Raw genomic sequence first — 15,302 nt, 5'->3', positions numbered from 1 at the left:
GTGGACAAGAGCGGAGGTCCATCAGGAAGCCTCATGTTCACTCGGCTGTGATTTTAGAAGTATAGTTGTGTAATTTCATTGAAATTCATAAAGTTCATAAAAATCAAATCCACCAAGTCTGGGTGTCAGAGCCTGCAAGAGCAGACCTGTGGGTTGCCGGGGAGGCGGCAGCATGGAGCCCCTACCCTGCCCCAGGTACTAGCGGGGCACCCATCCCTCCTCTGTGGCACTGGCTTTGAGCAGTGAGTTTGATTCAGTGACTGAGGATTGTGTGCGTGATGTCACTCAGGCTTGCTGCAAGATGGCAGGAACAGCTGCTGGGACCCTGCAGGTGGCCCCGTGGCCTGCGCTTAGCCGGCGCCGCAGCATCCACCCCTATCTGCCCCAGGACGTCGCAGTGGAGTCACTGTGCATCCCTGCACCTGCTGTGAATGCTGTCAGCCAGGGGATGCCCTTCCTACAGCTGTGTCCTGATGGGGAGGTGGATGTGGACAGCAAGCGGCCCCTGCCTGGACCCACCTCCTGCGACTGCACGTCTCCCACCTGGTTTGAAAAATGCCTTCCTCCTATTAGAAAGTTGTTCTGTGGTTTTTAAAATGTAACGGTCCTCATGTACACACTCACATCGCACAAGCGTCCACACTTCGGGGGGAGGGCCGTGGTCACTGCTGGTTTCCCCCAGGGGGTGTGTCCAGTGCAGCCCAGGCCCCTCACCTCCAGGTTTGGACTGTGGTGCCTGGCGAGGCTGCGGGGGACTTGCCTGGGGTCTCAGCTCCAGGTCAGGGGTACCTCGCCCACATCTCATCAGCAGCACAACTGCCTTTGGGACCCCTAGGCAGGAGCTGGGAGACCTACCCTGTCCCCGGACCCCAGGGCCTCATGTTCTATGTGAGGGCTGAGAGTCCCAGCATGGGGGCCTGGCAGACACTGGGGAGCCCCTACCTGGGCTGCATCCCCTGCACCCTCCATGCTGAGCTGGGCTTATCTTTCAGGCTGTGGGCTCTGCTCAGGAACTGCCTAGGGGGGCCTCAGATGGAGGCAGCTGGGGAAGGAGTGCTGGGGAGTGCCTTGGGTGGGGGCCATCTCCCCTGCACAAGGAACATGGCGTTCACCAGCTCAGACACTGCATCCTCCCTCCCTCCAAACCTGGACTCGGCCACAGGGAGTGAGGGTCCCATCAGGTCCCTGGAAGTGGACAGTTTCTCTTGAAGCCACAGGGGCAGGGCCATGTGTTCCCAGCACCACCTCTTCCCCACTCCATCCTCAAACACACAACTGGAACCATGCCAGCGCCACACTTTATTCCAGGATGCAACATGGGGTGGCAGATGCCCGGCCTCAGAAGCCTCCTTCCAGGCTCTGAGGGCTTGTCCAGGGCTTTCCTGGAACACAGCTCAGCCAGACAAGGCTAGGAGAGGGCTGGGCCCCCCAGCTGACCTGCAGATGCCTCCCCCACCTGCACACAAGGGGAGCCCTAGAGCCTGGCCTGCTTTTATGGGAAGGAGATCAGGTAAATAAATACACGGCCGGGCTGCCAGCAATAAGCTAGACAGTGCCCAGCCTCCTAGGAGGGGGAAGCTGGGAGCCACAGGGCCACTCCTGCCTCTGGTGGCCTCACTGTGGCCCAGGCCATGGTCCTCAATGGTTCAAGTCCTACTGTTGGCAAGCACCGTGCTGGGCACACAGAGGCCAAGAGTGGGGGATGGCAGCCTGGTGGCCCCTCCAGCCCTGGGACCAGGAGCACGGGGTGGGGGGCTATAGCCCAGGGAGGGCCTGGGACCTGTGCAGAGACTGCCCCCTCCACCCAACAACCCCATGGTCCCGTGACACACAATAGGTGCTCAATAAATACTTGTGGAGGTGGGGGAGGGGGAGGGGCGGCATGCGAGCAGGGCCCAGTCCCCAGCGGTCAACAGCCGCCCACTGTGCCACCCCGGGCAGGGCTCTGTACTGAGGCCTGAAGCTCCCTCAGCCGTGGTGGGCAGCTCCTGGGGGCTTCATCTGACCTTGGGAGCCAGACTGGGTCCTGGAAGAAGGGGGACCCCAGGGCAGGTCGGGGGCAGATTGGCTGGGTGTGGTCAGCAGCAGCATGATGGGGTCAGAGGTCAGGCCCAGGGCCCAGCCGCCAGCCGTGAGGTTCTAGAGAAGTGTCCCGAAGGCTGCAGCTCAGGCCCTACCTGGCCATGCCTGGGCTGCCCTGAGGAGCAGGTAGAGCCGGGTGGCCTCAGGACGCTGGACCCCCCCATCCACAAGTCCCCTCTGTCCAGCCACAGTGAGTCCAGTGTCCGTGGGCCTCCGACCGCATTGCTAGGGTTTATGCTTGAAGTGTGCCTCCACTGCAATGGAACAAGGTCCTGCGTTGTCACAGCCGCAGGGAGCTGGAAGCCCAGGTAGGCCTCGGGAACCCCCTCCCAGCCCATCCTGCTCACCTGCATACTCCTGGGGCAGCATGGGCCTGTCCACTGCCTTCTGGAAGGCCGCCACCCACTCCCTCTGGTCGGACTCCGTCTCACAGGCAAACAGAAACTTGCGGTCGGGCGTGACGATGGTGATGCCGTGCGGCCAGTGGTGGCCCTGGGTGGATGGCGGGAGTCCACGCAGCACCGTGTAGCCGCTCTCCTTGCTGCCAATGAAGACTTCCCCTCGGGCAAAGGCATCCTGTGGGTGGGGGCCATGCTGGAGCTGGGGCTGGGCCATGTCCCCTCTGGCCCAGCTTCACTCTGAGCCAGGGGAGGCTACAGGCCAGGACTAGGGAAGCCCCCCACCCTTCTGGTCACACATTTGGCAGCCCCAGCTTCTCACCAGGGGGTCTTTGAAGTACATGAGCCTGCGGTCATCCATGGTGAACCATCGCTTCCGGAAGCCTTCTGTTTGCTGTGGGTCAGAGGGCCCATAATTGGCAGGTCTGCCGAGGCAGGTCCTACATCCAGTGTAGCACACCTGGGAGGGCAGGGCCCTGGCTGCCCCGAGCCAGTCAACTCCACCCACTCACACCTGCCACTGGCCACACCTGTCCTCCTGCCTCCACACTGTACCTCCCTCTTGCTCCTCCAGCTGCTCCAGTCCTCCCTGGACCCCACAATGGGGATCCAGGCCTCAGTTATGAGCCTCTCACACCTGCACTTCCCTTAAGGACCACAGAGGATGCCAGGATTTGTGTCTCCCTCCCCCATCATGCCTCAGGGAGTAGCAAGATGTGGGTCCCTGGCCATGTGGGTGCATGGGTCCTGAGGGTCAGGCTAAGTGGGCAGGGATGGTCTGACCAAAGCCCAGGACAGTGGCCCAGGTCCTGTGGGACCTCAGCCGGGCACAGACAAGGGGCTGTGAGGACCCACCTGACACCAGTTTAAAACACTCAGTGGAGGCGGCTGGGAAGATCCCAGCTTCAGTCCGAGACCCACCGTGGCGCCCCCCCACCCCCACCCCAGGCAGTGGCACACATACCTTGGGTCCGGTTTTCTCCATGTAGCCTTCCTTCAGGTAGTTCCTAGAGAGCTTTGGCACCAGCTGGGGCAGAACACACCAGGCAGGGGGTCTCAGAACTGAGGCTCAGCCTGAGCCCCTCCCCGCTCCCCTAACTCCGGACCACCAGGGCAGGGCCCAGGCCGGGCACAGCCTCCATGGGGTCTGTGGCTCTGCCTCTGCTCACCACCCCATTGCTCCCCTCCTTCCCCTTTGGCTGAGCTGAAATTCCCAGAGTGAAGCAGGTGGGCTGCAGCCACTTTAGGGTGGGCCCTTGACCAGTCCTGGCCCTACCCTAGGGCTCAAAGTCATTCCAGACACGGGGCACAAGGGCTCTGTCCACTTCCACCCTACTACCCGTCGTCCGCCCTGGAGCTGACACTCACATCTGCATCGCTGGCCCCCGGGAACGCCACCTGCAGGTAGTGGAATCGGGCAGCTCGGAGTGCGTTGAACCAGTCCACAATCTCCTAGGGGCAAAGGTGGACACAGGCTTGAGCTGAAGGGGCTGCAGGACTGGGGTGCCCATGGGGCCGCTTCCCCCAGAGCCCAGCACCTCCCCCAGCAAAGTCCTGAGAAGGGCCTGGGGGAGGCTGGACTGGGCCAGGGCTGGATAGGGGTGGAGGCTGCCATCCAAGCTCACCCATGGCCCTGGCACTGCTGGGGCCTTGGCCAGCTTGCCTGCCTTATGGGTGGTGCTATTTTTATGAAGATCCTTATTTTGTAGCTCCTGCAAGTCTTGGGGTGGTGGGGGAATGGAAGCTTATCTGTTTATAAATGCCCTTGGAGCTGTGCCCCCTACTGAGAGTAGTCGGAGGACAAAACTGCTCTCCAGGGAGCTGCCCTGGTGCTCTGGAGAGTGTGGGTTGGGCCAGCACCCTAGAACAGAGGTGGACCAGGCCTGGCACCCAGCCCATCAGGTCCTTTGGGTTCAGACTTTAGCCTGGCTATCCCCTGCCCCTAGACCCAGTGCCCCTCCCGGGGTCTGCCAACCCCTTCGGCCCTATGACCTTGTGCCCTGGGATCTGGCCTCCTGTCCACGCTACACCTGGGAGCTGGTGGCCTCTGGAAAGGTGCCACATCGGCACTCTTGGCTCCAGCCTCTCCTGCCCAGAAAGAGCTAGGGAGCCTCATCCCTTTTCCCAGCCAAGCTTCCTCAGGCTTCTCTCCCAGCCCCTCTGGCCTTGAGTTTTGTCCCACAAGTAAAGCCCCCAGCACTGGACTAATCCAATTGTGGCTTCTGCCACATGGCCCAGCACCAGCTGGAGGATGGGCCCAGGCTCTTGGATCCCGGAGGCCTCTTCACTGCCCCCACCCTCTTCCAGTGACCCGGCTCACAATGAGCCTCACCCCCCACCAAGATCACCCCTCATAGACCTCCTCCAGCCCTGCTGCTTTCTCCTGTGGCCCCTCCTCCTAAGCCACGCCCATACCACCCAATCAGCCCCAGTGGCCCCACTTGCCCCTCCCACCCCCTCCCATTTGGCCCTGCCCTCCCTCCGTGTAGAGGAAGCTGAACTGGAACACACCTCACTGCCCCAAAGGCCTTGGGAAGTCACAGCTTCAAGTCCCCCGGAGTGGAGGGTGCTCTAAGCCAGAGAACTGGTCGGAAAACTGCCCCTCTTTCCCCCCAACAGAAGATGGAGACGACTCGGGGGGCTCTGGGCAAACGGGGCGTGCCTGGTGCGCTCCAGGCCTGGGTTCTGTGACCTTGCAGGCTGCAGCTGAAACTCCCTCAGCTGAGGGCCAAACATGTCTGCCCTGGGCCGGGGGAATTATCTTTGGAGAATCCCACCTGCCTAGATTCCAAGATATCTGGGAAAGCGTCTCACATGGAAGACGGCAGTTCACAGGGGCAGCAGTTTAGAAGACAACATTTTTCAGGGATAAGAAAGCTTCAAAAATTAACATTAGTAGAGATAAGATACCAAGATCATGAACCAAAAACATTTGAAAAAGGAACACTGGGTTGGGCGTGGTGGCTCACGCCCATAATCTCAACACTTTGGGAGGCCGAGACAAGTGGATCACAAAGTCAGCCTGACCGACATGGTGAAACCCTGTCTCCACTAAAAACACAAAAATTAGCCAAGTGTGGTGGCACATAATCCCAGCTACTTGGGTGGCTGAGGCAGGAGAATCGCTTGAACCCGGGAAGCAGAGGTTGCAGTGAGCCGAGATCAGGCTACTGCACTCCAGCCTGGGTGACAGAGTGAGACTCCATCTCAAAAAATAATGATAATAATACAAAATTAGCCAGGTGTAGTGGTGCACGCCTGTAATCCCAGCTACTCAGAAGGCTAAGGCAGGAGAATCACTTGAACCTGGGAGGTGGAGGCTGCAGTGAGCCAAGATCACACCATTACACTCCAGCCCAGGCAACAAAAGCAAAACAATGCCTCGGGAAAAAAAAAAAAAAAATTGCCCAGGCATGGTGGTGCATACCTGTAATCCCAGCTACTTGGGAGGCTGAGGCAGGAGAATCACTGGAACCTGGGAGGCAGAGGTTGCAGTGAACTGAGATCACGCCACTGCACTCCAGCCTGGGTGACACAGCAAGACTTCATTAAATTAAATATGTGAGAGCAGAAACCCCTCATATTGAGTGTTGGAAAACAAAGCTGAAGAAATTTCCCAGAAAATAGAAAAAAAATGAACTAGTTTAAGAGCACTAACATCTCAATAACAGGAGTTTCAGAAAAGGAGAACAGGGAAAGTGGAGGAAGGAAATTATTAGATAACTGAAGAAAGCAATCCCTGACCTCATGGAAACCAGTCACTGGACTAGAAGGGCCACCCCAGGCCTGTGCCTAGCACAGCAAGACGGACCTTCGCCAGTGCACGCACAGCATCAGAGAATTTCAAAAATACTGGGAGGGAAGAATCAGTGGTACAGAGCCTTCAGTATTAGCAGGAAAATTAATTCCAACCTAGGATTCTATATCTAGCCACAGTCTAAGCCAAGCAGAAGGTAGAACTTTCCAAGGTGCTAGGTGACAGGCCACTGTCCTTCCAGGCACATCACTTCCACTGAGAGGAGCAAGCAAAGAAAAAAGACGGACCAGGCAGCAGAGCTCCACGTGGGGCTGAGATGAGGCTGCAGGAGCAAGGCTCCCGGTGCCTGGCTGCCTCCAGAGACAGTCTGTGGAGAGTGTGGGGTAGCATGTGGTCAACTACAGGAGAGAACACAGCTGCTTGCTGTGGGAGAAGTGATTGCAGCGTGCTCTGAGGCCAAGGGCTGTGCCCGATGTCAGTCCCATCTTAACCCCAGGTGTGGACACCAGTGAACATGCCACGAGTGCAGTGGGTGGGGACTGCAATGGGCACATGGGAGGGACTGGAAAGAGCTAGACCCTCAACTTCCACGTGGGAAGTAGTCACATGGTGCCTAAAACAGGTAACTGCAGCGACACCAGCTGGTTATTTATGGACACGGGAACAAATTCCCAAAGGGGGCTTAGGAGGGGCCTCAAACTTCTGTTTCTCAAGACTTGGGAATGATTTAGCGCTTCAGACTATGTGTGTGCAGACATGTAATAAAAATAGAAATGGGAACTGAAGCAGCAAAGAGGCTGGGCCCCCCAGCAGCCTGGCCCGAAGACAGAAGAATGGCTTTTGTGGGAGTTTTGCCTGGGTTCTCCCACAAGCCCTCCAGAGATATGGGGTGCACCCACCCTCCCCACCCCACCAAGCCAAGGGCGGCCAAAGGAACATACCTAAACCAGCCCCAAGGCCAATTGCTGTCCCCTTCTCCCCACAGGACCCTGGTTCCCCAAAAGCCCGTCTGGGCATTGTGGGGGTGGTGGATCCCATAGCTCAAGCTGGCACCCCCCCAGTGATAGGCAGGCTGGGTGACCCCGAGACTCATGGTGATCTGGTTCCTGGAGCAGCCTGGCCCTAGGGGCCCGCCTTCCCAAGCTGCCCATCCGATGCCAGCCCTCCCATGCTGCCCACCGTCCCACACTGTCCAAGCACCCGCCTTCTCATGCTGCCCAGTACGAGTGCCTATGCCTGCCTTCCCATGCTGCCCACCTGGTGCCTGCCCTCCCACATCAACCTGGCTCCAGTACCCACCCTCCCCCACTGTCCAAGCACTACTTTTCTGCACCACCTGCCCTCCTGTGCCACCCTGGCCCGAGTGCCTGCCCAGCAGTGCCCACCTTCCCATCCTCGTGGTAGATGAAGATGTTCCGTGTGCTGTTGTCCTTCAGGTAGGTGACCTGCAGGCCGTGGGGGTGGCCGATCTTGGCCGGCTGGAAGGTGGCATTCAGGTGCTCAATCTTCATCACAGCCTTGGGCTCCTTGGCCTGGGAAGGGGTGGGATCTGAGCACCTCACAGGGGCTGCCATCCAAGCTCAAGGGGGCAGGAAGAGTGGACGCTGTGGGTGCTGGTGGCGCACTTGCTGTGCTTTGTGGCTTTGGGCAAGTTATTTAACCTTTCTGAGCCTCGGCCTCCCGCTATGTAAGCAGAAGGTAACAGCACCTCCCTCCCAGGAATGATGAGGACTAAACAACGCTGTGCAGGTGGCATTTGATATCAGACACTGTGCCTCCCTCCCCAGGGGCAGCCCCGGGCCCCACACAGCATGGCACCTTCCATGGTGGCAGGCCTCGGCCACAAGCCCTCCATCAGCCAGCGCCCAGCAGCAGTGTGCCACAGCTCAGGGTGGGTGCTTCCAACCATCAGCCCATGGTCCTGGGGCTGCCTCAGGGAGACCCTACTGACTTTCAGCCCATGGACCTGGCGCCATCCCATGGACTCCCCTCTGTCCTAGTTTGTCCTGTCCCCAGATAAGTCTCCCCAGGGCACTTCCAGGCAAGTTGGGGGCTTTCTGGGGTCCTGGCTGCCTCCAGAGGGTCCCAGTGACCTGGTTCTCCCCTTCCCACGGCTGGGTCTGAGTTCAGGGGCTCTGCCCGGCCACCCAGCCTCCGGGAAAGCCTCAGCTGCTCACAGCCCAACAGTGGCTGATTCTCTTGGAGTGTCCCCATTGTTAGGGGGGTGCAGCTAAGGAGGGACATGGCCACCATTGGCCCCAGCATGGGAGGCCAGGACACTGCCCCGGGACAGGCCCCTACCCACCCCTGTGCCTGGCTCACGTCATTTCTATTGAAATACTTCAGGGCGCCCTCTCGTTCCGTCAGCACAAACTTCCGGCTTAAAAACTGCCCGTTGTCCCGGCCACGCTTCCAGAGAAAGCCCTCTCGGTACCCTGTGGAAGAGAGGGGAGGCAGGTCAGACGGCGACGTGGGGAAGACGGGTGGGGAGAAGGGACACGGGACATGGAGCAGACCATGATGGTGGACGTTGGAGAATGGATGCAAGTGAGATGGTGATGGTAGACCAGGTCTGGTGGCTGCCGCCCTGACTGGAGCAGCCTGTGGACGGCCCGGACAAACGGCACTTGGAGCAGCTGTTCTTTACCAGCCCCAGGGACCCTCCCTACCCTGGGTGGGCATGGCTGGAGCCGCCATGGGCAGAGGCAGGGCTGGGTCCGACCACCTGCTGCCTGAGAAAACCAAGCCAGCCTCCTCCCTCCTCCCCTGGGGCGTCCTCGGCTGCCAGGTCCATCTGGTGCTGTCCGCTCTCTTCAGGAAAGCTACTCTGAATGGAGCCCAAGCCCGAGCCCTCATCCCTACCTTTGACCTCACACACATCACACAGCCACAGAAAAGCAGCCCAGGTGTCCTCTGGTAGCCTCAGCACCTGGACACGCCACCTTACATGGCAGAACATACCATGCATGCATGCATGGTTAGGACCTTGCTGTGGCCGATGATGGTGGAGGAGGGAAGCAGAGATGTGAGGACAGGAGGGAAAGGGATGTGGCCATGGAAACTGAGGCCGGAGGGGGCCACTGAGCCCAGGAGCACCAGGGGGAGGCAGGAGGACCCGCTCCAAGCCTGGAACCAGCTCTGCCCACTCCAAGCCTCAAACCCACGGGATCATCCTGGAGCTTCGGGAGAATAAACACGTGTGGTTTCCCGCCATTGAGCTGTGGTTAGTGACCCATGTGTGGCCGCTCAGAGGGGCATTTCTGTCACCCGTGATCCTGCTCCCACTCACTTCCCATGGTTCCTGTCATTGCCTGTCCTTTCTCCTGCTCTAGAACTCGGTGTCCCACAGGCTTAGGCACAGGTTCTTCTGTGGCCCTGGCTCTCCCACCCCAGCAGCACATGGCTTGCAGCACTGTCCGCTAGGCCTTGGGCTGCGTGCAGGTCCCGCCACCGGCAGCAGCTCCATGGTTGGCGTTGAGCGCGTCCCCCGTGGGTGCTGCCTCTCCCAGGGTCATAGGACCACAGGCGGAGCATCCATGGGTCCCTCCTGGGGTCACTGGGCCGATTGCTGAGTATCCCTGGGCCCATCCATGGCCTCATAGTGACTTCAGAGAGCACTCGCTTGGGGACAGCATCCTGTCCTGCTGCCCACGTGGCCTGGGAGCCCCCTCGAGGGGTCATCTGAGGGCAGGGACTGCTGACCTGTGCCACAGGGACATGGCTGGGGGGTTGTGGGCTCCAGGTGGGGCTAAACAGCCTTCTGCACCCACCAGGCCAGACCCAGCCTCTGCCAGCTCAGATTTCAGATACCACCCCTCAGCCCTGACCACAAATTCCCTGCTCCCCAGTGTCCCCTGCCTGGCTCAGACAGCCCCATCCCAACACCAGAGACGGGCTATTTTCTCTGCTGAGATTCTAGCCATAAAATGCCTGGCGTCTGGGAGGGAACAGCTGGTGCTGTCGGGTCAGGGAGGGGGGCCTGGGCTGTCTTGGACGGTGCCAGATCAGGCCTGCTCCCCGCAACAGCCTGGAGCTCCCTGCATCCCAAGCCTGTGCAAGGCTCATGCTCCAGTTCTGGGCACACAGCAGCAGCCAGGAATCCCCATCCCATGGAAGAACCACCTTCTTGCTGGGAGGATGAGGCTACTTGTCCAGGCTCAAGCGGGGCCTGGGCCTGCTCAGAAGGCCTCTTGGTGGAGTGAGCTACTGCCGGGCAGAGCTGGGAGTCCCCATGGCCTTGCCTTTGGCATCAGGATCTCTCCAGCACTTAGTGGGCCACAGATGGATGCCAGGAAGCGCCCAAGCGGGACCGCAGCAGCAACCAGCAGCGCTTCCCAGACATAGCCAGGGCCCAGCCCACCGCTCAAGGCCTCATGTGCACCCCGGGGAGCCTCCAAGGCGTGCATGTCCATGTTACCAATGCAGACAGGCTGGGGCCGCCTCGCCCGTGGGGGCTGGAGCTGGCTGGGTCCAGTGTGTGTGGCTCCACAGACCCCTGCCCAGGTCCCCTTCTCGCCACTGGGCTCCGGAGGCCACAAGGTGGGGATGCGCCCCTGCCATGCCCAATGCGCCCAGCAGGTGGCAGCAGTGCCCCAGGAAGCGCTCAGTCCTCTGGGCCAGGAAGGCCACTGTCCCCTCTCCGTGAGGTGGCTCTGGTATTCTTGGGGTTCAGGCGCCAGCGAGAACCCCGGCCCGTCGTCCTGACAGCAGGCGCCAGGATGCCGCGTTCCAGGGGTGATGACAGTGCAGGAGTGTATTTCAGGACAGTGCTGGCCACGATCCCAGACTTTGCCCCATGCCCAGCCCAGACTTCAGGCTGAGCCTCTGCTCGCCCTATGCCTGCCCAGCCCCTTGGCCTTGCTGGGGAGGGCCAGGACCTCAGAGTCTGCAGCCTCCTGTGGACTCCACCGCGGCACTGGCAACAGCCAGTGAGGCAGGAGCTTCTCTCCAGTCCAGCCCCTCACACAGCAGCATCCTGGACACACTCATGTAGGCTGTGGCCAGAATGGCCATTTTCTTTTAAAGGACCCGTGAGTCCTGGGGCAGAGGCCAGACGGCTCAACCAGCATTTATCAAATACCTACTGTGTGCTGGTCCCACTGTGTGCTAGGTACTATTGTGTGGTGTGGGGTCGGGGGTTGCACTGCACATCAGGCCCTACTGTGTCCCAGACCCTACTATGTGCCAGGCATAGTCCCACCTGTGGGGAGCTGGGTCCAGTCCACATCCCGTGCCCTGCTCAGATGCCTCCTCTCAGAAGCCCCTCCCCCTAACACATGGTAAAGAGCAGGAAAGATTCCTAACATCCCCATGACCCATGACAATGGCAGGACCAAAACAGTGCACACAAACACACACACACACGCCCGGCTGTGGGCAGGGACACCGGCCCTTCCATGCTGCCCGTGGGAATGTAAGGTGCACAGTCCCTGAAAAGCAGCCAGGCCGTTTCTTCCACCACAGTAAAGCACACGCACCACATGCCCCAGAGAGAAGTGAAATCCAAGGAAATGGGAACAACCTTCAAGTAAAAGCCCACACCCTTTACGAGGCTGTTTTTTTGAGATAGGGTGTCACCCTGTCACCCAGGCTGGAGTGCAGGGATGCTATCACTGCAGCTTCAACTTCCTAGGTTCAAGAGATCCTCCAGCCTCAGCCTCCCCACTAACTAGGGCTACAGATGCATGCCACCCCCGGCTAATTTTTGTATTTTTTGTAGAGATGGGATCTCACTGCATTGCCCAGGCTGGTTTTGAACTCCTGGGCTCAGGTGACTCCCCTGCCTTGCTTCCCATGATGCTGGGGTTGCAGCTCGAGCCCCACCTGGCCCGAGGCTGCTATGTCTTGGATTTGTCAGAGCTGGAACTGCACTCTAAATAGGATATGCAAAGTAGATGTAAATTGTACCTCCTGTATGTGATTTATATGCTAATTTTTTGGTAAACTGGGGCAGGGAGGCACATGGCCCCTGCTCTGAGTGACAGCTGGTTCATGGGGTGGTGAGCCCTCAGGGGTGGGAGCCGGGCCCCAAATCTCATGGTGCTTCTGGCCTTCCATATGGAGCAGTGGCCTCTGGGTACAGAGCCGAGACCCTCATCACTGCACCCGGCCGTCCCCATGAAGGGCCTGGACCTGTCTTCTGGCATTTGGGTCCTAGCAGCTCCTGCCATCCCCCCCGGAGGCGAATGCTGGTGCTCACGGGGGGCAGCATCTCCTTGCTGAGCAAGGCCCCAGAGTCGAAGGCCTCCTCCATGAGCCGGCACAGGCTCCGTCTCTCCCTGCCCATGAATGCACCTTTCCCAGGTTGGTGCATCTGGAGCCGGCAGAGGCCAAGAACCAGCAGCTACACCCTGCGGAGGGCTCCAGGTCCCAGCTCCGCCCTGCATGGGGCTCTCTCTCCAAACAGCCAGGACAGGAAGGCTCCCCTGCTCCCGGAGGTGAGGCCAAAGGGTGGGCGAGGGCTCCTGGGGTCAGCACTCTGGTGCTCCTCTTCTCGCGCAGGGGGCCTAGCATGGGGCCTGGCCCCCCTGACAGGCCTGTAGAGACCCCTGCACTCATGCTGCCCAGGCACAGCTGTAGGAGTTGCCAGCCCTCAGGGTCACATCAGCCCCAGGACACCCCCTCCCTAAACCCCAAACCCTGAGGCCCCAACGCACCACAAAAGCAACAGCCGACTCCCACAAGACAAACACGGCAGGAAAGAGACAGAACCAGCACCCACCCAGGGAGGGGCATGGAGGAGCCCCACCCCCTCTGGCCAGGCCCCAAACACCCATCCCCTCCAGGGGCAGCCCCACCCCCTCCAGCCAGGCTCCAAGCACCCATCCCCCCACCAAGGGCCACTGGAGGCCTTATGCTAACTGCCTGGAAGGGATTCGTGATGCTGCACCCCACGCCCTACTGTGTCCAATAGCACCCTCATGCCACACACCATCGTTCCCACTGTATGGACAGGGAAACCAAGGCCACAGACCCCGCACAGAGCCCCAGCCCCTGTTCCATGCACCCCATCCCTGCCTGGCACCACCAGGACAGGCCATCCTGCATCACAGGAAAACCACAGAAGCCCCGGTGGAAGCACCAGATCCAGAGCCTGGGGCAGGCAGCCCCGCCTCACAGTGAGGCCAGGGCCTGGCCCTCAGCACAACATGGCCATTGTCCAGGCCCCTGTGAAAGCCACCATTGACGCTCCAGCCCAAGGCAGGGCCAGCCTGGGGCGGGAGCTGGGAGCCACTGTCACCAGGGGCAGGCAAGGGGCAAGGCCTGGCTCAGACACAAGGATGAACCCTGACATCTGGGGAAGGGGTGTGGCGCCACCCCAAGCCAGGACCTTGGCCGAGGGAGGCAGTGTGGACGGTGGGGGCGTCTGGCTGGCTCAGAGGGCTGGGTTTGCCTGGGGCCGCAGCGTCACTCTTCCACCATGCACTGACACCAAGGGCTTCTCCTCTGGAAAGGCCCTGCCTGGTCCTTTGTCACCAAAGAGCATCTTGGGGAGATGCATAGCCACGGAGGGGTTTCCCGGCCAAGGTGACTGCAGTGTGCACCTCAAGGAGGCCATTTTCTGCTTCCCTCACTTCTGCAGTTATGTATGGTTTTGGTTTTGGTTTTTTTGAGATGGAGTCTTGCTCTCTTGCCAGGCTGGAGTGGTACGATCTCAGCTCACTGAAACCTCCACCTCCCAGGTTCAAGCAATTCTGCCTCAGCCTCTCGAGTAGCTGGAGCTACGACGCCTGGCTTTTTTGTGTTTGTAAGACAAGGTATCTCTGTGGCCCAGGCTGGAGTGCAGTGGTGCAGTCACAGCTCACTGCGATCTTGACCTCCTGGGCTCAGGACATCCACCTCAGTCTCCCAAATAGCTGGGACCACAGGCAGGTACCTCCACAGCCAGCTAATTAACACACTTTTTCCTGAGATGGGCTCTCATCACGTTGCCCAGGCTAGTCTTGAACTCCTGGCTCAAGCGATCCTCCCACCTCACCCTCCCAAAGTGCTGCAGCGACAGACATGAGCCCCAGCTCATGGAATTCCTGTGCACAGGCTGCTGGCCTTCTCCCCTCCCCTTTTACTAATTCCATTCTTTATATCCCTGGGGACCTGGGTGTGTTTCCCTTGCTCCCTGGGTTATAATCCCCTTATATCATTCTTCTTTTGTTGATCAAATTGCTCCAGCTTTTGCCATTAAAAGCTTTCTCAGAGGCCCGGGTGTGGTGGCTCACACCTACAATCCCAGCACTTTGGGAGGCCAGGAGTTTGAGGTCAGGAGTTTGAGAACAGCCTGGCCAACATGGGGAAACCCCGTCTCTACTAAAAACACAAAAATTAGCAGGCATGGTGGCGGGTGCCTGTAATCCCAGCTACTTGGGAAGCTGACACAGAATTGCTTGAACCCAGGAAGTGGACATTGCAGTGAATTCCAGCCTGGACCACAGAGCAGAAAAAAACAGCTCCTTCAGAAAAGCAGGGTAGTGATCCTTCATTTTGGGTTCCCTCACAGGGTGCTCCTTTTGGGTGCTCCCCCTTCCTCAGCAGCGGTCCCTGGGTGGCCTGCCCCATCCATATACAGGATGCCTGGGGCCTCCACCCCGTGACAGCAACCTGGCCATTTCCACCCACAGCCAAGGTGCAGGCCGTGGGCACTGGGCGTGGCACGACTTCCGGGAGTTCCCAGTTCTGGCTCATTCCAGGGCAGCCTGTGGCCACTCCTCAGTGCAGAGCGGGATCTGCCTGGGTCAGGCCTCACCTGGCCAAGGTGGGGGGAACGGGGTTGGGGGGCGGGGGCTGGCCTTTCCCAAGCCCCAAGCTTCCTCTTCCTCCCAGGCCCTGCCCCAGGGACTTCCGCATTTCCCTGTGGTGGTGAGGTGTAGCCTGCAATGAGAAAGTGCTCTTGTGGCAAAGACAGGGAGCCCAGCAGGAAGTGCTGCTGGGAATCCCCAGAGCACCCTGCGAGGGGCTGGGGGACCTAGGAACCACCAATGGACCCTGGAGCGCTCTGGCCCAGGCCACCACCCAGACAGGAGGACACGCCCTCTCCTGCTGCTCCACCCACCCAGACAAGGGCTCCGTGT

The 15,302-nt window shown here is 59.8% G+C and overlaps 1 protein-coding gene across 2 annotated transcripts in view; it reads right to left on the bottom strand.

Moving 5' to 3' along the window:
• Positions 1-1,280: 1,280 nt before the first annotated feature.
• The window catches only part of ADAP1 (ArfGAP with dual PH domains 1), a 57,837-nt gene continuing 43,815 nt past the window's right edge, over positions 1,281-15,302 (bottom strand). For both annotated transcript variants that reach the window (XM_035290164.3, XM_035290160.3), the window contains 7 exons: positions 8,560-8,672; positions 7,623-7,769; positions 3,849-3,932; positions 3,445-3,507; positions 2,803-2,874; positions 2,430-2,658; positions 1,281-2,336 (listed from right to left, as the gene is read on the bottom strand). In XM_035290164.3, the coding sequence (XP_035146055.1) occupies positions 2,308-2,336; positions 2,430-2,658; positions 2,803-2,874; positions 3,445-3,507; positions 3,849-3,932; positions 7,623-7,769; positions 8,560-8,672 (737 nt within the window). In that variant the 3' untranslated portion in view covers positions 1,281-2,307. The remainder of the gene's footprint in view (positions 2,337-2,429; positions 2,659-2,802; positions 2,875-3,444; positions 3,508-3,848; positions 3,933-7,622; positions 7,770-8,559; positions 8,673-15,302) is intronic.

Source organism: Callithrix jacchus, chromosome 2, assembly GCF_049354715.1.
Source record: "Callithrix jacchus isolate 240 chromosome 2, calJac240_pri, whole genome shotgun sequence".
NCBI lineage: Eukaryota > Metazoa > Chordata > Mammalia > Primates > Cebidae > Callithrix > Callithrix jacchus.
This window is presented reverse-complemented; position numbering and strand designations above follow the sequence as displayed.